The sequence below is a fragment of the Urocampus carinirostris genome, chromosome 8, assembly GCF_059441175.1.
Source record: "Urocampus carinirostris isolate Australia breed hairy pipefish chromosome 8, RoL_Ucar_1.0, whole genome shotgun sequence".
Taxonomy (NCBI): domain Eukaryota; kingdom Metazoa; phylum Chordata; class Actinopteri; order Syngnathiformes; family Syngnathidae; genus Urocampus; species Urocampus carinirostris.
This window is the reverse complement of record NC_142356.1, coordinates 43,899,343-43,921,769: the sequence shown is the minus strand read 5'-3', so window position 1 is coordinate 43,921,769 and position 22,427 is coordinate 43,899,343. Positions and strand designations below refer to the sequence as shown.

At 39.0% G+C, this 22,427-nt stretch overlaps 1 protein-coding gene across 4 annotated transcripts; it reads right to left on the bottom strand.

Annotated features, from left to right (window-relative positions):
* Positions 1-912: 912 nt before the first annotated feature.
* On the bottom strand, positions 913-21,183 carry zfp91 (ZFP91 zinc finger protein, atypical E3 ubiquitin ligase). Of its 4 annotated transcripts, none has more exons than XM_088342818.1 (12): positions 20,484-21,183; positions 18,006-18,046; positions 16,890-17,006; positions 16,776-16,806; positions 16,592-16,702; positions 16,417-16,506; positions 13,236-13,418; positions 13,124-13,174; positions 12,955-13,033; positions 10,119-10,233; positions 9,954-10,053; positions 913-8,339 (listed from the first exon to the last, which is right to left on the bottom strand). In XM_088342818.1, the coding sequence occupies exons 1-12, from the start codon at positions 20,867-20,869 to the stop codon at positions 7,625-7,627; spliced, it is 2,019 nt and encodes a 672-aa protein (XP_088198944.1). In that variant the 5' UTR covers positions 20,870-21,183; the 3' UTR covers positions 913-7,624. The 4 variants fall into 4 exon arrangements, with proteins under 4 accessions (XP_088198944.1, XP_088198946.1, XP_088198945.1 ...); XM_088342820.1 differs by having other exon boundaries at positions 13,124-13,171; XM_088342819.1 differs by having other exon boundaries at positions 13,236-13,415.
* Positions 21,184-22,427: the final 1,244 nt, after the last annotated feature.

Below are 22,427 nucleotides of genomic sequence, written 5' to 3'. Positions count from 1 at the left end.
ACCGCTTTCTTCCATCTCCGTAACATTGCTAAAATTTGTCCTATACTTTCTCAGTCGGATGCGGAAATCATAATTCACGCATTTGTTACCTCCCGTCTCGACTACTGTAATGCACTACTTTCCGGTCTTCCGATGACCAGACTCAAGAGTCTTCAGCTGGTACAAAATGCTGCAGCGAGGCTTTTAAGAAGGACAAAAAAAGTACGATCACATCACCCCAATTTTGGCTTACCTGCATTGGCTCCCTGTTAGCCTAAGATGTGATTTTAGGGTTCTCCTACTACTATACAAAATCATACATGGACTTTCCCCCTCATATCTTTCAGATCTGATCTCCCCCTATGTCCCGGCCCGAAGCCTTCGTTCGGAGAGCGCCGGTCTCCTGGTGATCCCAAGAGCCAAGAAGTGTTCCGCTGGTTCGAGAGCCTTCTCTATCCGGGCACCGGTGTTGTGGAATGCTCTTACCCCTGAGATCCGATCTGCAACCTCAGTGGAAATGTTTAAATCTAAGCTTAAAACTCACTTCTACTCTACAGCATACGAATAACCTAAACTTCTTATATGTAATAACTTGTGAAGCCCTTAGAGACTAATTGTGATTAAGGGCTATACAAATAAAAATGACTTGACTCTTCACCACACTCTCTTTTTCTCTCTCTCTTATTTTTTTCTATATTGTTCTATCTTTACTTCTCTTTCTTTTGTCTCACTTGTTCTTTATCTCTCCTAACCTCTCTTTCCCTCTTTAATCTACCAGTCCGGCCACTGTAAATAAAAAAAATTCTACCATGTAGCCCCCAGCTTTAACTAGTTTGACACCCCTGTCTCTGTAACCCAGGGTCTACTGTAACTGATATGAAAAATCCCTTTCTACTCCCAATCCTCATCTGGGCTCTCAATAAACAAAGCCTCTGTTGTTAAGAGATTTATTGACATCCTGTTAATGAAGCGTGCACGTTTCCTCAAAAAAACATACTGTAAACTTTACAAATGAACACTTATTAGGAAACAGCAACAAACAATAAATGACTTGTCATGTTGTATAAATATTGTTTTTGATCCTTACACTACAGTTTGTTATATACAAGTTTTACGATGAACGTTTGTGGCAGCCCTACTGTGTGTAAAATATTTAGTACATATACAGTGATGTTCAAAATAATAGCAGTGTGATGTTACTTACCAGAATCTCCCTGGGTTTTAGTATATTATTCATTGTTGCATGCCAGACAAGTTATCAGTAAGTGCAGTAGATTCTAGGAAAACAAGACCCTGCATTCATAATAGGCACTCTGAAGACTATACAATTGGGGAAATCATTCAAAAGGATGTGTTAAAAAATAGCAGTGTGGCAATCAATCTATGAGTTCATCAATTCGAGGGAAGAAAAAAAAACAGTTGGTGTGAATCAAGTGTAAATCGGGTGAAACCCATTTAAGGATGATGAAGCCAGTACAAGTTGAAAATGCATTAGGGGAAATTAGGTTGTTCAAGACACTGTTCCGAAGAACAGCGTTATTTGATTAAAAAGTTGGAGAGAAGAGAACATATAAAGAGGTGCAAAAATGGTTGGCTGTTCAGATAAAATGATCTCCAATGGGTAAAGAAAAACAGAGAGACATGGAAGAAAATAGAAGACAACTGTTACAATGGACCAGAGAATAACCAGAATGATGAAAGCTCTACCAAGCTCTATCAACTGCAGAACGATCAAAACACAGTGTGCAGTTACCTGTAATTGCTGTGATGGTTAGAAGTCGTCTGCGTTATTTTCAAAAATCCCACGCAAAGTCCCTCTGTTAAAAATATGCGTGTGAAGAGTAGGTTACAATTCACCAAAGAACACATCCACATCAACTGATGAAAGTAAAATTGTCCATTTTGAGTCCAGGGGGACAGAGACCATGTGTGAAACGACCCCTAAACTCTGAATTCAAACCTCAGTACACATTGAAGACAGTGAAGCATGGTGGTGCAAATATCACGGTCTGGGAATGTTTCTCTTCCTCTGGTGTTGGGCCTATGTATTGCATGCCAGGGATCATGGATCAATTTGTGTGTCATGATACTTGAAGAGGTTATGTTGCCTTGTGCTGAAGAGAACACGCCCTTGAAATTGGTGTTTCAAAGCAACATTGAAACACACGAGTAGACGAGCAAAGTCTTGGTTCCAAACCAAATAAATTAATGTTATGGAGTGGTCAGCCCAATCCACAGATCTTAATCCAATCAAGAACTTGAAAAATTCTGTTTGTGAAGCAAAACCAAGAAATGTAAATTAATTGCAGAATGTTGTTAAGCAATCATGTGAAATAACAACTGAAAGGTGCCATTAGTTGGTTGTATCTATGCCACACAGATGTGAAACAGTTATAAAACAAACTTAGGTCATGCACCTAGATATTAAGATTGCTAAATTCTACGTTTCTTGGAAATACAAAATAGTTTTGAGTTATACAGTCAACAGCATACAGATATTTTTTAACACACCCCCTTGAACAATTTGCCCAATTGCACAGCCTTTGTTTTGGAGTGTGCCTATTATGAATGCTGGGTCTACTACAGCTACTGGTAACTTGTTTGGCATGGAACAATAAAATATATAGTAAAACCTGAGATATTGTTTAGTCACATTGCACCACTTTTATCGTAAACAGCACTGAATGTATGTATTAATGTATGTATGAAGACTTAAGAAAAAAAAAAAAAAACATGTGTGAAATAACTTATTCTATCTAACTTGCCCGTTTTCTAATTTCTACAGAAGGGGTGGGTAAAATAACGTCCATGGGCCACATGCAGCCCATTAGGCTAATTGATCAAGCCTGCAAAATGTAAATGTCACGTCAAGGTCAAGATGACAATGGTAAAAAAAAAAGTAATAGTTATTTGGTGCCACTCTTGTCTAAAGTGTCCCTACATTTTTACTCATGTATTACTGAGGTACCAGATTCGAGTCTATATATAACAAAAAAAATAAAACAAAAAACAAAATAAAAAATCAAATCAATCTTTTTTTCTGTCCTGGCCCATTTGTCCAATTTTTTAGCCCAGGAGTTTGCAACCCAAAATGTTAAAAGGGACATAATGGAGCAAAAAAAAAAAAAAGAAAAAGAAATTGACGAGCTACAGAAAAATAATTAAAAGCTTTATGAAGGCCTTGTAAATAGAGCGACATGGACTGTTTTTATATCCTGTATATTTATTTGAAACCGTTAAGAATGTCTTCCTACAGGGAATGTTCCACAACAGACGGCTCTGGAGCCTTGAGCAGCTATTTAGCACTACCTAATGGCTCCCTGGTGCTTTTTAAAAAATGTTTGATAATGTAAAATATGATTTAATTTTTTGCAGGAGGAAAACCTTGATACAAACATTAACGTTTTGTAATAAATATGAATACAATCTCTCTTTCTAGTCTATTATATAAATCCTGATTTGCCTGCGTGTGTTTGTGTTCGTATGTGGCTAATAGGCTGGACCAACATTTTGTAACATTTTACACAGTAGTACTTTAGGCTTCTGGGAGTGTCTTTAACGAGGTTAATAAATACCAACAAAAATCAATAAAACACGTTTTTGGGTGTACAAGAGGCTCTGGAGCTGCAGGCAGTCAGACTGCTCTTTGGCCTCCCTAGTGCCTTCAACAAAACACAACCCCAACGACCTTGCTCAAGTAGAATGCCTGGCAACGCCAGGCAATTATGCTTGCCTGGGGCGGCAGTGGCTCAGGAGGTAGAGCGCTCGTCTTGGGATGAAGAGATCGTAGTTCGAATCCCGGCTCCTCCGTGTTACATGTCGAAGTGTCCTTGGGTAAGACACTGAACCCCTAATGCCTCCAATAAGCAGGTTAGCGCCTTACATGGCTGTATGGCCGCTATTGGGAAATGTGAAGCACACTGTAAAGCGCTTTGGGAAGTCTTGACTTGAAAAGCGCTATATAAAGGCAAATCATTTCATTTCTCACCAGCTCGGTAGCCTAGATGGTAGGGCGCCCGCTCCGAGACTGGTTCAAGCCTCGGCCAAGTCATACTTAAGACTTACAACATTGCCGTCCTGCTTGGCGCTCGGCATTAAAGGTTGGAATTGGGGTTTTGGTCGCCTAATGACTCCCAACACAGCAGTTGGGTCTAAAATGGCAGCGCCCTGTTTGGCTGCATCGGCTTGCTACAGTTTAACTGTACGGGTCAGGTATATCAACGTTTCGTTCTGTGTGCATGGTTACAAAGAATGACAATAAAAGTAAATTCTATTCTTCTTGTGTGTGTGTGTATGATTATATATATATATATATATTTGCCATGAAGCTCAAAATTGAGCTAAGGTGTATCTTTTTTCCACTGATCATCCTTGAGACCTTTCTACAGCTTAATTGGAGTCCACCTGCAGTAAATTCAGTTGATTGGACATGATTTGGAAAGGCACACACCTGTCTATATAAGGTCCCACAGTTGAGTGTGCATGTCAGAGCACAAACACCAAGCATGAAGTCAAAAGAACTGTCTGTAGACCTGCGAGACAGGATTGTCTTGAGGCACAAATCTGGGGAAGGATACAGAAAAATTTCTGCTGCTTTGAAGGTCCCAATGAGCACAGTGGCCTCCATTATTCGCTAATGGAAGACATTTGGAAACACCAGGACTCTTCCTAGAGCTGGCCGGCCTTCTAAATTGAGCGATCGGGCAAGAAGGGCCTTAGTCAGGGAGGTGACCAAGAACCCGATGGTCACTCTGTCAGCGTTCCTCTGTGGAGAGAGGAGAGCCTTCCAGAAGGACAACCATCTCTGCAGCAATCCACCAATCAGGCCTGTATGGTAGAGTGGCCAGACGAAAGCCACTCCTTAGTAAAAGGAACATGGAAGCCCGTCTGGAATTTGCCAAAAAGCACCCGAATGACTCTCAGACCATGAGAAACAAAATTCTCTGTTCTAATGAGACAAAGATTGAACTCTTTGGTGTGAATGCCAGACGCCATGTTTGGAGGAAACCAAGCACCGCTCATCACCAGGCCAATACCATCCCTACAGTGAAGCATGATGGTGGCAGCATCATGCTGTGGGGATGTTTATCAGCAGCAGGAACTGGCAGACTAGTCAGGATAGAAGGAAAAATGAATGCAGCAATATATAGAGATATCCTGGATGAAAACCTGCTCCAGGGCGCTCTTGACCTCAGGCTGGGGCGAAGGTTCATTTTTCAGCAGGACAACGACCCAAAGCACACAGCCAAGATCTCAAGAGATTGGCTTCAGAACCACTCCGTGAATGTCCTGGAGTGGCCCAGCCAGAGTCCAGACTTGAATCCGATTGAACATCTCTGGAGAGATCTGAAAATGGCTATGCACAAACATCTCCCATCCAACCTGATTGAGCTTGAGACTTATTGCAAAGAATGGGCAAAACTGCCTAAAGATAGATGTGCTAAACTTGTGGGATCATATTCAAAAAGACTTGAGGCTGTATTTGCTGCCAAAGGTGAATCAACAAAGTATTACGCAAAGGCTGTGAATACTTTTGTAAATGTGATTTCTTAGTTTTCTATTTTTAATAAATTCAAAAATAGTAAAAAAAAAACATTTTCACATTGTCAAAATGGAGTATTTTGTGTAGAATTTTGAGATAAGAGATTAAATTAATACAATTTGGAATGAGGCTGTAACATAACAAAATGTGGAAAAAGTGAAGCGCTGTAAATACTTTCCGGATGCACTGTGTATATATATATATATATATATATATATATATATATATATATACACACACACACACACACATATAAATATATGGCCCGCATTTTTTTGTGTGTCAGGGAAGGCCTATCAGTGATCCCAAGAGCCAAGAAGAAATCCGCAGGTTCGAGAGCGTTCTTGATATCCAACTTCAAAGGAAGTGTTTATATTTAGGTTTAAAACACGCTTATACATAATTGTTTATGAATGACGTTGACCTCAGAAAGCTAGAAACCGGACATTCTTCTTTTTCATACATTTTATGTTGATGTCTGTGTATTGTCTAATGAGCCCTCAAACTAATTGTCACAAATAAACATGTCATGACTTGCTGCTGACCCTTGGTTTAACCCAATGCAGCCTGCGACTCAAAGGGTTTACCCACCCCTGCTCTACAGTGTACAGACGCTCCTCTATGTACGACCATTTGACTTACATAATATGGTAGACACCAACATTAAATATTCTATACTGTATCTCCAGCGCGCAGAACTTTGACATTTTTATTGTTTAATATCTCGTGCAACCATTCGATATGTTTAGTGTAAATAAGATGCGAGCAGTTTCATCTGAAATAAAAGTGGAATATGGAAGCTTGATGCTGTTGAGAAAACGTTTGGATCGCTATTTTTCTGGCCCCTTTTTACCGTGGAGGAAAATGCCGCATAACCTTTTGAAGCTCATCTTCCAAAAGTAAGTTAAAGTTCACTTTATAGAGCATAGTATTTTATGAAATGTCTATTTTTAGTACAAAACAATACAGGTTACTTATAGACTTAGACATACTTATATAAACTTTGAACATACAAAATATAGCACTGAAGCAACTTACGAACAAATTCAACTTACGATCGTCCGGAATCTCATTCGTAAGTATGGCAGCGTCTGTATATCTTTTAAAGCATGTATATTACAGGGGACAATCCCATAAATCAGGGGTCTCGAACCAACGGCCGGGGGGCCATTTGCTGCCCTTTGGATGATAAGTGCCTGGACAGAGGCCCACGCCCCAATAGGAAATTTAAAGGGTCAGTGTGTATTATTTGGCCACTAGGTGTTGAAGTGTTCTGTGCAACAGAAAACCAGTGGTAAAAATCTCAAGTCATAATGAATACTTCAGATACTCAAAGTGACCATAAAGCACCAACTTTCTTCTATTTTTGTTTTTTTTTTCTGCTTAGCCTTTCGTCAGGTTATTTCTTTCTTTCCGTTGCCTGTAGCAGCAAGATGGCAGGCAATATGGAATTTTACTCTAGGTGAAATATACATTTCTTGTCCTACAAATATTTAAAAATGCTTCACATCTATATCTGGTCATGTGTTTTTGCTAATTGTTCAAATTTTTTTTTAATGAATGACATTTTGATTAGTAAAGAGGCGATCTATATCTGGTCATGTGTTGTTGCTAATTGTTCAAATGATTTTTTTTAATGTATGACATTTTGATTAGTAAAGAGGCGATAAATTCTAACCACTTTAACACTCTTTAACTGCAGCCCTAGCTGATTATGGATTAATTTGTTACTGATAAATATATTTGTTTCTATATAGATTCCTTAATTATTTTTACTTTTAGATTTGATTATGTGTAGGAAAAAATGTTATATAAAAAGAATGGAATATTTTTGTGGAAAACCTGATTTGGCCCTATCGAACCCAGACCCTAGCTCCAGGAGAACCCAGATAAATCGGGATTGAGACCCCTGGCATAAAATGATGCCATCAAAGTGCTGATTAATTACAATAAGACATCAATCCCAAAATTCTTTCAGCGTCTACAATCGTACGCACAAATGCTTCCCTGAATTTGCTATTCTAACATATTCTAACAAACATGACGGCGTAGGGCTCCAACTTTGCATTACAGTGAGATCACAAATCTTCAAATGACCATCTGTTACACATCTGCCCCGACGTTAGCTTGGTCCTTTTGCTCCCAGGCTAAATTGTTGGCCTCTGTGGGACGGAAGGAGTTTGCTGCAGGAGAAGTGTTGTTCAGGATAAAGGTTTTCCCATCAGACACCTCCTGAAGGGGGTTTGCAGCCTGCATGGTGGTGAGAATGGGGATGTGCGATTGGCTGACAGGCTGGAAGGTCATTTGTACCACGGGCCCTTGGGCGGGGGGCTGCAGGGCGAGTTGGGGGGGTGACTGGACAAACTGGACAGGCATTTGGAGCTGGAGTTGAGTCGAGGGAGTTGAGGGCGAGGAAGGGTCGATCGGGGTGAGGGCGATAGTAACGGGTACTTGCATGGTGTGCAGACTCTGCTCTTGTCCTAGGAGGACAAGTTGGTGACTGACTTGGGGGGGAAGCTGAGCAGCCTTCGGTACCACATGTCCGTCTTGAGGGTCCGGGTCCCCGCCTCTTGCCTCCAATGGCAGCTCCAGGAGAGAGGCAGGGGTTGTGATGAAGGCACCGGCGTTTGCAGCCAGCGCCTCAGCGATGAGCACCTCCGGGTGACTTTTGGCCTTGTGGGCGACCACACAGTCCTTTTTCTCAAACTTTTTGCTGCAGATGGAGCAAGAAAATTTGTAGCCGGCGTCAGCGTCATGCTTCTTCATGTGCCAGTTGAGGGACGCTTTCTGGCGACAGGTGAAGCCGCAAATCTCGCACCTGATTATGTCAAATACAAGACAGAAACATGAATACTAATGGGAAAAAAATATAATGCAAAAGAAAAAAAGTCTGTTGACAGAAACCCAAAAATGGGTAAAAAAAAATATACAATTTTTGCACACAAAAAGGGAGAAATGTAATTTATAATAATGTTGTTTACTTTGATGTATTATTTGTTTTGTATTAATTATTACTTTTCTTTAAAAAGCACATTTGTTTTAGCTTCTTGTCAATACAAAGCATTTTTTTTACAAAGCATTTATTATTGTAAATGCTAAATGGTCTGCATTTATATAGCGCTTTTCAAGTCAATGAAGACCTCCCAAAGCGCTTTACAATGTGCTTCACACTTACCCGTTCACACACTTACACACCAATAACGGCCTTGCAGCCATGCAAGGTGCAGACGTGCTTATTGGGGGCATTAGGGATTCAGTGTATTGCCCAAGGACACTTCGACATATAACACGGAAGAGTCGGGAATCGAACGCAATCTCATGATCCCAAGACCTCCCGAACCAATGCCGCCCAAATAATGTATTTGATTTCATTATTGTTTTATTGTTTGTTATTTTGTATTGTATTATAAATGAATATTTGTATTTATTTTTAATGTCATTATTCTATTTTAAATTTGAAATAAATTTTCAATGTCTACTTGTATTATCTTTTATATATGAATCGTTATCATTTTGTTCGAATTGTTTTGGTAATTTAATTTTAATTTAATATTTTCTTATTATTTTGTACTCTATTTAGTTTATTTTGAATTTGTATTGTATTATTTTTATTTATTACCGTAGTATATTTTTTTGTGTACTTAGTATTGCATATAAAATTTCTACTCATATTTGTTACTTTTTTGATACATTTGTATTGTTTTGTTAAAAATTTGGGGGTCAATTTAGTTTGATCTTATTTCTCATTACCATTTAGTAATTGATTTAATTTGTTTGTCATTTTAAATTATTATTATTATATTTTATTTTTAATGTTTTAATTCTACTTCTGTTTCTTGTTTTTTTTTTTAAGTTATGGTTTATTTTCTTGAAGTAATTTTATTCATATTATTCTTTTTCATTATTTTTTATTCCAGCAATTAATTACCTTTATGTATTATTACTTTTTGTGTAAGATATTTTAAAAAAGCAAATTTGTCTATCAAATAACAATTTTTTTTGAATGTGGTTTTAATTTTTTTTTGCAATTGTATTATTATTTTATCATTTATTAGTTTTCTTTACATTTATTATTATTACTTTAATTTATTATCCTTTCTTTCTATCTATCTTCTTTCTATCTGTCGGTCATATCCCTCGAGAGGGGTGACCGACAGCAAGACAAACACATACAAAATAAAGACATTTTTTAAAAAGGAGCAAAAAACAAAAACTTTTGGACCATGGCCAACCCAAATGCCCAAACACCCAAACAAGTTAAGCACAAGTTATTTCTTTGCTTCCTATTTATACTTATGACCATTTAGGCTCATTGCTTTTTTAAAGTTATTTTTGCATTTTAGTTTTGGCCCAAACTTGTTGTTTATAGTTTCCGACAAGATTGTATTGCTGATGTAACCTGACATTCTAGGCAAATACGGCAGTGACTGACTGTAGGGGCTTCTCTCCTGTGTGGATCATACGGTGTACGGCCAGGTTGTGTGAGCTCTTGAAGGCACGGGCACAGAACTCACAGATGTAATCTCTCTGGTCTGTTGGTCAAAAACAAGCAGGCGTAAATAGCAAAACTCCAGCGGCATCGTCATGAACTTCAAACCTGTGTGGTGTTTGGCATGGCGAAGGAGCTGCTTCTGAAGTCGGAAGAGTCTTCCGCAAGAAGGATGAGGGCACACGTACTTCTTCTTGAGCATATGTTGGTATTTGATGTGGTGCTGGGATGACAAACAACCACCCACCTGATTGAGCTTGAGACTTATTGCAAAGAATGGGCAAAACTTAACTAGTTTATTAGTTACATTTACTCCATTACATTTATTTGAGTAAGTTTTGGGACATTTTGTACTTCTAGGAGTATTTTAATCACTACAGGACTGTCTCAGAAAATTAGAATATTGTGATGAAGTTCTTTATTTTCTGTAATGCAATTAAAAAAACAAAAATGTCATACATTCTGGATTCATTACACATCAACCGAACTATTTCAAGCCTTTTATTATTTGAATATTGCTGATTTTGGCTTACAGCTGAAAAAAACTCAAAAATCCTATCTCAAAATATTAGAATACTTCCTCAGACCAAGTAAAAAAATAATTTTATAACAGCAAAACTAAATCAAACATTTGAAAATGTCCATTGATGCACTCAGTACTTGGTTGGGAATCCTTTTGCACGGATTACTGCATCAATCCGGCGTGGCATGGAGGCAATCAGCCTGTGGCATTGCTGAGGTGTTATTGATGCCCAGGATGCTTCGATAGCGGCCTTCAGCTCATTTGCATTTGTAGGTCTGGTGTCTTTCATCTTCTTCTTAACTATACCCCACAAATTCTCGATGGGGTTCACGTCAGGGGAATTAGCAGGCCAATAAAGGACAGTGATGCCATGGTCAGTGCACCAGTTACTGGTGGTTTTGGCACTGTGGGCAGGTGCCAGATCATGCTGGAAAATGAAATCCTCATCTCCATAGAGCTTTTCAGCAGATGGAAGCATGTAGTGCTCTAAAATCTCTTGGTACACAGTTGCATTTACTCTGGACTTGATGAAACACAGTGGACCAACACCAGCAGCTGACATGGCTCCCCAAACCATTGCTGACTGTGGGAACTTCACACTGGATTTCAAGCAACTTGGATTTTGCTCCTCTCCAGCCTTTCTCCAGACTCTGGCGCCTTGACTTCCAAATGAAATGCAAAACTTGCTTTCGTCTGAAAAGAGGACTTTGGACCACTCTGCAACTGTCCAGTGCTTCTTCTCCATAGCCCAAGTCAGACGCTTCTTCCTTTGTCTTGAGTTCAGAAGTGGCTAGACCATGGGAATACGACTATTGTAGCCCATTTCCCGGACACGTCTGTGAACTGTGGCTTTTGATACCTGGACTCCAGCTTCAGCCCACTGTCTTTGAAGCTCCCCCAAATTCTGGAAGCGGCTCTTCTTCACAATTTTGTTAAGGCTGCGGTCATCTCTCTTAGTTGTGCAGCGTTTCCGGCCACATTTTTCCCTTCCAACAGACTTTTTGTGGATATGCTTTGAAACTGCACTCTGTGAACAGCCTGCTCTTTGAGAAATTTCTTTTTGTGTCTTACCCTCCTGATGGAGGGTATCAATGATGGTCCACTGGACAGCAGTCAGATCAGCAGTCTTCCCCATACTTGTGATTTAGTTTACTGAACCAAGCTGAGTGTTTTTAAGGCTCAGGAAACCCTCGCAAGGTGTTTCGAGTTAATTAGATGATTCAGGTGATTAGTTGAATAGCCTACTTGTATACTTTTTCATGATATTCTAATATTTTGAGATAGGATTTTTGAGTTTTTTTCAGCTGTAAGCCAAATTCAGCAATTTCAAAATAATAAAAGGCTTGAAATAGTTCAGTTGATGTGTAATGAATCCAGAATGTATGACGTTTTTGTTTTTTTAATTGCATTACAGAAAATAAAGAACTTTATCACAATATTCTAATTTTCTGAGACAGTCCTGTATACCTTTTCCTTTTACTTGAGTAGATTTGTGAAGAAGAAACGATAATCTTGCTCTGCTACATTGAACGAGTTAGTTTAATTCCGTCCACGTAAGTACGCGTCTGTTGCTGCAGTTACTCAGTACTTGAGTCGTTTTTTTTTTTTCATCAAATCTTTTTTTACTTTTACTCAAGTAATAGTAGGTTACTACTGGCTGAAAGCAATTTCCCTTTTATCAAACAATCCCTTATTGGCTAATGCGGGCTGTGGACCGTGAAAAAATCCAAAAGTGATGTCAATCGAAGGGTCAGAAGCTAACGATTGAAGTGAAAATAATGTTACCAGTCAGTTTATTTGCAAACAGAAAATGTGGCAAAACGAACGGATTACAAGAATGAATGTTCAACGATGCAGGAATGCTTCTCAGCAGATTCTTTTTATCTTATGTGTTTTATGGAAAATATTTTACATGGTTGGATTCACCGGACGTTCCTGGATGGAATGACTCCCTGTTTGCAGAATATCAACTCATAAGCTGACTTCCTAAGGGGTTTATTAATGAGCTATCATTGCTTTGTTTTCAGGTATGTGTTTTTGGACTGATGACGTTTTTGTGAGGAGTACATTTTGAAATCTTAAATCCCAAGAGTTCAAGTTTTCCAATGATATGAGGCATGACATATTTTCGTGACTGGTGACATTGCACACACACACGTATTCGTTTATCAAGCGGGCCATCGGAATGTTAAAGGATTGAAGTTTTATTTGCATTTATAAAAACTATTCTTTGTTTCTTTTTGCATCATCAAAAATTGTTAACACCAATTATCAAGGTTTTTCACAAAGTAAAAATAGGCTCTAAATATCTGTTATCGCCTCCTGTCAATGCTAATAATTGGAATTGGCCCTAAAAACCCATATCGGACGATCCCCAATTTTACTGTTAATTTTTTTTTTACATTAAAAGAGTCTGCTTACCTGCAGGTATCGAGGGTGAGCCAAGACAGTGCCGCATCCTTCAATTTCACATCGGACGTACTGCACCGGGGGCTTCTTTCTGCAATGGAAGCAGTATCAAAGTCATCAGGGCAAAGTCAAGTCAGCGTCAGGACCTGATGAAGGCTGCCTAAAAACATTATAAACATACCTTCTTTTTGGCATCCGTGGCGTTTTATCATCTTTTTTCCGTCGACCTCTCCTTAAAAAAACGAGAACGTTTAGGAAACACAAAAATGAATGAAGGCGCATTTTTTGCTCACTTCCTCGGGCCCTCGTCGTCCGCCACTACTTCTTCTAGCTTGACGTCCAGCTCGGTTTTATCCAGGATGTCGGAGCCCTCCATTTTCATTTCTTTCGCTTCCTCAGTCTTTGGCGCTTTGTCCTTTTCTTTTTTGTCCCTCTGTTTCAGTGGAACCCGGCGCTTGGGCTTGGGCGCATCACTACTAAAATATCAGATGGGGTTCAAATGCAATGCAAGAGTATAATAAAATTTTTTTTAAAAAAAACAAGGTAAAAATAAAGTGCTGAATAATCACCCTCATAAGCCCCCACCCTAAATTAGTTTTATTTATATCACTGGCAGACATTTCTCATTTAAACATGTAGTAAAACCTATTTTGACTTCAATTTCCATCATTTTAATGTTGTTATTTTATTTACAAGTTTTCTTTTCTCATTGTATGATTAGTTTTCGTAATTATTTTGAGTATATTCAAAAATGTTAGATTTTCAATATTTATTTAGCAGTTTGATTTTTTTCCCTTTAATTTAATAAAAATAAGAACTTATCTAAATCCTTTGTAGGAAATGTGTTAAGTAAAACATAATTTCCAAGGGGGATGAAAAATATGTTACTTGGAAATATTATTTTTAATTATTTATTTTGGACTAATAACACAATAACTAAAGGAAAAAAATAATGAAAGTAAAAAGATACTCCAAAAGAGAACATTATTTTAAAAATAGGTTTTAATCTTTAAAATGAGAAAGTTTTTTTCTCTCAATTCACTTAATAAAAATCTAAAAAAATGAAATACAGGGGTCTCCAACGTGGTGCCCGCGGTAAGGGAGTTTTAACTTGTGTGTTGGCATCCCTTTCAAAAGCTTTCATAGCTAAATGGTATTTATTTGGAGTTTTAAAACAAAAGTGCAGAAAGATATGTTAATGTTACTATTTGAATGGTTTCTTCTGTAACATTCTTATAAGAATTAGAGCTTGTCTAGCAATGTAAATAAAGTAACTCATTATTTCAGAAAAAAAGTTTTCCCCCAGTTTCAGCATTGTTGCACACCACTGCCCGTCAATGCTTCGATCAAGCTCATCTCGGAAAAGCAAGATGACGCTTTACACCAAAAAACAACAGCGACCAGATGATAAAGGTGCTGTATTGGAGTCAGATCAGGGGGCTTTTCCTGCAAACCCCAACCCAAAAAATGGCCTAGGGAAGGAAAGGCACTGCCAGACTGTACTTGCCCAAGACACATCACAGGAAGTGATGCCTTGACGACCTAGGTGGTTCAAGGGATACCCAGATTCTAAAACATTTAAAATGTGAAATAGTACGCGTTTTTGGCATATCTATGTACATACTTCCTTAGGAAACTCTTTTTTTCTTTTTCAAGATAATGCATTTTTAAGAGCCTGTATGGTCTTCCTGAGCTATGATTAGCCATCGGGATAACACATCACGCCCTCGCAAGCCAGTCACCATATATGTTGAAGAATAGGTTACCGTATTTTCCGCACTATAGGGCGCACCAGGTTATAGGGCGCACCCCCAAAAAAATAGTTTTTGGTCCTATATCTTCCATAGATAAGGCGCACCGGATTATAAGGCGCTACAATGGGAACGTCGACTAAACAGTCAGATGATTCAGTCCAACTGATTACCCCCTTAACATTCCCAAAGCTTGCAAAGAAGCAAATACGTGTCGTAGACGTGTGCGGATGCAGTGTCCGTACGATGTCACTCAAATGCATCATTTCAAATATCATTCGGAAGGTTAAAGTCTTGGGATTCAAGAAATGCCAAACATTTCTTAGTTTCTATTTTCTTTTTCGCTCGCAACTTTACTGTGCATATGACAATAAACACTTGGAATTGAGTTTAATTCACTCAACTCATCACAGCAACATCAAGATCGTTCTTAAACAAGATACCGGGAAAATATAAAGCCGCATAGCTCACCTAAGTTCTCACCTTCAATAATGATACGCAATCATGGTCTTCTTACAACCGTGAGTGAAATAAATCCAGGAGAGTAAATTATTTGCAAATACAGACTAATAAAACATGTTTCTTTATGGTGTACTTTAGCAAGCTTGCTAAGCTTGCTACGCCATTGCTAAACTCGGCCAATTGCAGGGTTTGTTTTGGCCATCTAGCCAATCCGAGGCTCCGAATAACTTCAGCCAATAGCGATCGATTTAACGGATGATTGACACATCTTTTTCGGCCATTTGCAGGGTTTGTTTTGGCCCTCTAGCCAATCCGAGGGTCTGAATAATTTCAGCCAATAGCGATCGATTCAACGGATGATTGATACATCTTTTTCGGGCAATTGCAGGTTTTGTTTTGGCGCTCTAGCCAATCCGAGGCTCCGAATAACTTCAGCCAATAGTGATCGATTTAACGGATGATTGACACATTGGTTAGCCAATGAAACGCCGGTATATAAATCCCAGCATACACCGCGGACTACTCCACGTTCTGGGGAAAATCGCGTCAGCGGCTGTTGCGTAAGTTGCCAGACCTTGTGATTTAATGTTGATCCATAAATAAGACGCACTGTATTATAAGGCGCATGGTCAGCTTTTGAAAAAAATTAAGACTTTTAGGTGCGCCTTATAGTGCGGAAAATACGGTACAAGTGTTTCAAGACAAGTTTTGGTAGTTTTTGTGAAGAATGCTTAGTGTTGCAGGTGGGTTCAGCAAAGGTACAACAAATAGCAAGCAGCCAAAATGGGGCTGACTGGCAAAACTGACACACAGAGCTAACAGGGTCTAACCCTGGTGGAGCACGGCAGTCTATAATATAATATATAATAAATAAATATACCGGTATATATTATATAGAAATAATCAGACTAAAGAGGGCTAATTGAAAAAGAAAAACGGTCTTTATAATCCCTTTAAGGATATGCGAACCGTGAATAACGGAGTAGCAACATATAGAAATAACATGATCAAGTATTTTAGAAATGCATATCAAACTGGGTGCCCTTTGAGCTAATTAAAAACAAAAAGTAGCTTTCAGCTTCAAAAACGTTGGAGACCCCTTAATAGATAATAATGTTCAGTAATACCTTTACTCATCGAAACAATCGTCCTAATAATATAAAGTTGGAATAAAGTAAATTAAGGAAAACAATTCCTAAAATGAGGTGAAAGATCTGTCAATAGGAACACATTTTCCCATGCTCCTAAATGCAGAGCATACACCAATTTCTTCGCCAAGGGGTCGTAGCTCCGATCGTTTAAATCGTCCCTGGAGAGAACATCTTCGTCACTGCTTATAATTTCCCCTTCACTAAAATAACATGACAAGCATCAATATGAGAAAAATAAAATTGCAAAGGAAAAAAACCCACAAAAAACACTTGAGTCAATCTTACCCTTCAGGCTGCAAGACTGAAACTACGTTCAAATCGTTTTTGTCAGCCTGAGATCGAAGGTCTTCCCTTTCCAAAAATCCGACACCTTCACTTGTGTCGTCTCCATTTTTACTAAGAAGGAAAAAATAAAAACAAACTCAAATGAAGAAAAAGGTTACATCGTCTTGAACAAGAAAAACCTTACATGTCACTCTTCTCTTTAAGGATTGCCTTAGCTGAGAAATAAAAAACGAATGCAGCAATTGTGAGTGTGTTCTGTCAATTTCTGTTTAAATCTCGCCATCAACAAGTCGCTCACCAATTAGATTCTGGTTGACAAGCTCCGTTTTGCACGCAGGCTTTGCCGAAATTCTTGCAGACTTGTCAGAAAAAAGCTTGGCTCGATTCTGAGACTGGGAACGCCGGCAGGGGGACGCTAGAATACAGAAAGAGAAAGAAAATATCAATGTAATGCCAGTCATGTTGGGGTGACTCAAAAATGCATTTCAAGTTTTGCAGGTAAACTTATTTTTTTATAACCCTTGTGGCATGTCAAGTCAATTCATGTTTATTTGTATAATGTGTATAATCACAAAGAGTCTCAAAGGGCTACACAGACCACAGATTAATGCAAAGCACAGACTATTATTACACCATCCTCTGATCTAAAACCTACATCAGGGTAAGGGAAAACTCAAAAACCTCAACATGAGGAAAATGAAGAAACCATATGCCTAACAATAGCTGTAGCCGAGAGGATGCTCTTCTCCCGCTGGCAGAAGAGGCAGCTCTGGTGGGTTGATGTAAACTGTGTGCTCACTACGATGGGATTCGTCCAGTTCGCTTAGTCTGGCATTGTCCGGCTTTTCACTATCAATCTTATCAGTGCATGCGTTTTCTTATGTGACAAAAATTTGAGCTCCCAAGTTTTTACTTTTGTATGCTTTCCCTTTGAAAATACAATAAGCATGTGAATGTAGATAATATTAGGTGGCATGGCAGCTAAGTGGTTAGAGTGTCTGCGGCACAGTTCTGATGTCATGTTTACATGTTCTCCTGTGTGGGTTTCCTCCACGCACTCTGGTTTCCTCACACATTCCCAAAAAAATCCAGGTGTGAATGAGCGAGTGAGTTGTCGCTCTTTGTGTACCCTGCGACTGGCTGGCAACCAGTTCAGGGTGTCCCCTGCCCACTGCCTGAATATAGCCGGGATAGGCTCTAGCACCCCAGCGACCCTTCTGATGATAAGCGGTGCAGGTAATGGATGGCTGTACCTAATATGTACCTGCCACGATGGTTAAATAAAAAGCATACAAAAATGATTAGTTTTTGGAGAAAACCAACAGGTTCATGCCTGTTTAAAAGTTTTTTTTTTGGCACATTCTAAAACAACCTCATCATACACCAAACCTTTTTTTTCTAATCAGCCAGTTACCTTCAGCATCAGTGTCAGCTTTTTGGGGTTCTTCTGCAGAGCTACAAAGAGAGGAGAGTATGCCATTAATTTATTTAATTCATAAAGTATTTAGGGTTCCAAACTAGTTTTTAGGCTTCAAAGTAGGGATTCAAAGCATTTTAGGGGTTCAAACAAAGGATTCAAACTAAGGTTTTGGCTTCAGATTATGGTTTCAAAGAGCTTTAGAGTTTTAAACTAAGGTTATTTGCTCATATTGCGGTTTTGAAGTGTTTAGGGCAGGGGTGGGCAAACTTTTTGAGTCGCAGGCCGCATTGGCTTAGACATTTTTTGAAAGGGCCAGGACGAGAAAAAAAATGTTGATTACATTTTTCGTATATAGCGATAAAGTCTCGAATACAAACCTCAGCAATACCTGAGTGTAGCTCCTATGCTGTTAGACAGAGGAAAGAAAAGCTACTGGACTTGTTCTAGGTTTGAGGAATGGTAATATTTATTTTGTTAAATATGCTTAATTTTGGGCAGCATGGCGGGACAGTGGTTAGCGCGTGTGCGGCAGTTCTGAGGTCATGAGATCGAATCTTCCTGTGTGGAGTTTGCATGTTCTCCCTGTGGGTTGCGTGGGTTTCCTCCGGGCACTTTGGCTTCCTCCCACATTCCAAAAACATGCATGTCAGGTCAATTGGCCGGCCCAAATTGTCCCTAGGTGTGAATGAGCGAGTGACCCGTCTGTCCCCGTGCGCCCTGCAACTGGCTGGCAACCAGTTCAGGGTGTCCCCTGCCCACTGCCCGAAGACAGCTGGGATGGGCTCCAGCACCCCCGCGACCTTACTGAAGAAAAGCGGTGCAGAAGATAATGGTTGGATGTTTTATTTATTTTTCAGTTTGATAGCGGTCATCTACTCTAATTTCGTTGTTAACTTATTTTTAGTAGCAAAATGTATCTGCACTGATAGGGTTTAGAATTAACAATCAATCTAAGGGTTTCAGTTTCTAATTTTGTGTCAGAATAAGTTACACATTAATACACTTTGAATTTCAATGACAGTTCAAATGAATGACAAGAAGGTTCATTAAATAAGCAATGAAAACACAATTTTCCAGTTCTGGGGATCCCAAATGCATGGGTTGAGAGGCACCTTTTCCGTTACTGGCTCCATCTAGTGTTGAAACTGAGAAGTGCAACAGAGTTTAGCTCAAGTGCCATGTGCGGGCCATATTCAACTGTATTTTCAGAATTTGCTGCGGGCCAATAAAAACTGACAAACAGTTGGCACGCGGGCTGTAGTTTGGACACTCCTGGCTTAGCGTGTCAAATTAGGGTTTTAAACAGCAGCTATGGTTTCAAATTAGGGTTTTGGGCTCGAATTAAGGTTTTAAACGGTCTTGAGGGTTTAAATGAGGGTTAAATACTAGATATTTGGGTTCATGTTGAAGATATAAACTCAATTTATGGTTTTGAACTCAGATTTGGCCTTCACATTTAAGGCTAAATATAATTTCCCAGCAGAATTTTACACAATTTTACAGGCTGTATTGAACTCAGAGCTGAATTAACGTGCATAAATGCAACCCATTTTTATCAGGTGCAGGTGTACACAATCACAGAATGACTTTTGGAAAGTGAAGTCCAACGTGTCAAAAAAATATACGGTTGATACGTTTCTACGGCTGAAATGGACACCTACAGATCATCTGCAGGCATTTTATTGCAAGAAACAAATTCAGCTAGAATAAAAACATTTTTCTGGGTGTTCCGACTCAGACTAAATCAATGTTAGCTTCACTTGCAGTGATTAGTTCAAAACGTCAAAAGAGAACCATAATTATCCAAATGGTTCAAGTCATGTTTATTTGTATAGCTCTTAATCACAAGGAGTCTCAAAGGGCTGCACAGACCACTGCAAACTACAGGCTATTATTACTCCATCCTGTGATATAAAACCTACATGAGGTCAAGGAAAAACTCAAAAACACTAGAGTGAGGAAAATGAAACATTGAGAAGGGACCGCTCATTTGGAAGATAATGATCATTTTCCCCATTTTTTCCGTGCCTTTAACTTCATAACAATCAACTTGCTGATGAAGATCATTCAATTTCCTTTGGGTACGTCTTAGATTCGGATTTTAGGCAAATTTTCTAGGGTCAGTAGGGGTTAAGGGTCTCGAACTCTGCATCAGAGTTCAGGTGCCAAAGTCGTGTCACGTTATGGTTTTAAAGTGAATTTGGGGTTTCAAAATAGTTTTTCGCTGCATGTTAAGTTTTGAAACATTTATAGGGCTTTGGGTCCGAGTTTTAAAGTCATATTAGGGTACAATCAAGGTTATCGGCTTCAAATTACGGTTTCAAGTTCGTATTATGGTTCCACCCAGCTCCCTGGTGCCGAGAACTTGGACGTATGCAATGCTGCATGAGCGCTGTAGACGTTATACGTCGTAATATATATATATATATATATATATATATATACACACACACACAATAAAAATCAACTTACTCTCCACCTGGCAACTGGTCACCTGCGATGCCATTTGCAGCTTCGATCGAAGACTCACCGATCCTCCTCCGCCGGGAATTACAAACTTTCCTCCGCTTCCCGGTGTCATCTTCATCTTCTTCTGCGTCGCTTTTGCTGTCCTTCAACCAAGCCGGGACAGCTCTGGTCGAGCGGTCTCGTAAAACCCTCCCGGAGCCATGCGCCGCCCCGTTGACGGCCGGCAAGGAAGGGGGTTCAGCGGATCTTGCCCGGTTGGCTCCCCGCTCCCTGAGCCCTCGCCGCGGCGTGACAGCGGGGCCCGGAGTCGGGGTCCCATCCGCGGCCTTGCGGTGCAACATCTGTTCGTCTTTATTGGCATCCTCGTTTAAGTCAACAGACAACTCCATCACTGAAAAGTCGTTTTTAGTCACAGAATTTGGTTTTGTAATAAGAGAAATAGCGCACGGTTAGTAAACAGACATTTGGAGGCGGAGAGGCCTTTATCCGACTGTGGGGCATTTTCTGTCAATGCACTGGGTTCGTCGCGTAATTCCTGCATCGATTTTATTGATCACGGAACGAAAACTTTTCTTAATTAACTAGTCAGAAAATAACCTGATATAACCTTAAAGAAGCAGCAGCAGGTCCTGGCGTTCTTAAAGCGATAGTAGACCGACGAGGTCGACGAACGACCATTTTTGTCCGCTTGTTTTGCGTCTCCTTTAAGCCAGACACAAAAACAGGAGGAAACGTTCCGCGCTTAGGTAAATCCACAAATCAGATGGAGTCCGTCGCTCCGTTTACAATTAGCTCACATGTTCGAATGTGTTGTTTATAGATCTATGAAAAAACACTAAGGGCGTTGTGGGAATTGCAGTTGTAATAATGGCGAAATGACAGTAAATCATTTTACCCTCGCTTTTGATTGGATATTTTATGTATCTGTTATATAAAATTTATCAAATGTTAGTATTCATTTAATTTTAAAAGTACCACGAATTCAATTATGTACATGTCTTCCTGCAAAATTGTGTTGACTAAAATTACTAGTTGTGTACCGCAGAAAAATCATTACTGTGATTAGAGCCAAAATGGCTGTTACTACATTATTCCAAACTCTAATTGCAGTATTAGTTTGCAACCACTAGATAACAGCACCGAATTTAAAATGGTGTTACTATGCAGCGGGTAAAACACGACTAATTTTGCAAATAATGATTGAATGCAATCTATTATTGTTTTTGCGATTTTTTTTTTTTAGATTTTGAGGAGAAATAATTTGACCAAAATGTAATATTCAAATATAGTACCATTATTTTCTTATAATCAGACTGATTCACATTTTCTTATCTTTTTAAAAATGTGTTATTGAACTAAACCAGAAATAGTAGTAAAAATAAACTTTCCCAGTGATCAATATGTTATTATTAATAACAATAAAGAGCACATTAATTCCAAATTCAGAGTTAGAGTATATTCAGCACTGGATCTAGTTTGTTAGTGCTAGTTAGCATCTCTACTTTTATGCTATCAAACATTTGCTAATGTCAAGTTAGTACAAACGCTTTATTAGTAAATTTAATCCCACAATGGTGTCTTAAAATAATTTTAAATGTAGAGTTAGAAACCAGGGTTTGGACTTCAAATTAGGGGTTTAAAGCGTTTGTAAAGTTTCCAACGATGGTTTTAAACTGCAGCTGGGGTTTCAAAACTACGGTTTTGACTTCAAATTAGGGATTCAAAATGTTTTAAGGGTTTCAAACTTGGGTTTCAAACTTCAGGTAGGATTTCAAACTGGTTCTGGCTTCAAAATTGGGTTTTAAGTGTTTTAGGGTTTCAAAAAATGGTTTCCGCTCTGATTAGTGTTATGTTTTGTTTTAAAAAGGGTTTCAGTTTCAAATGAGGGTTTTAACGTGTTTCTAGGGTGTCCAACAAATGTTCCAGCTCCAAATTAAGGATGAACTG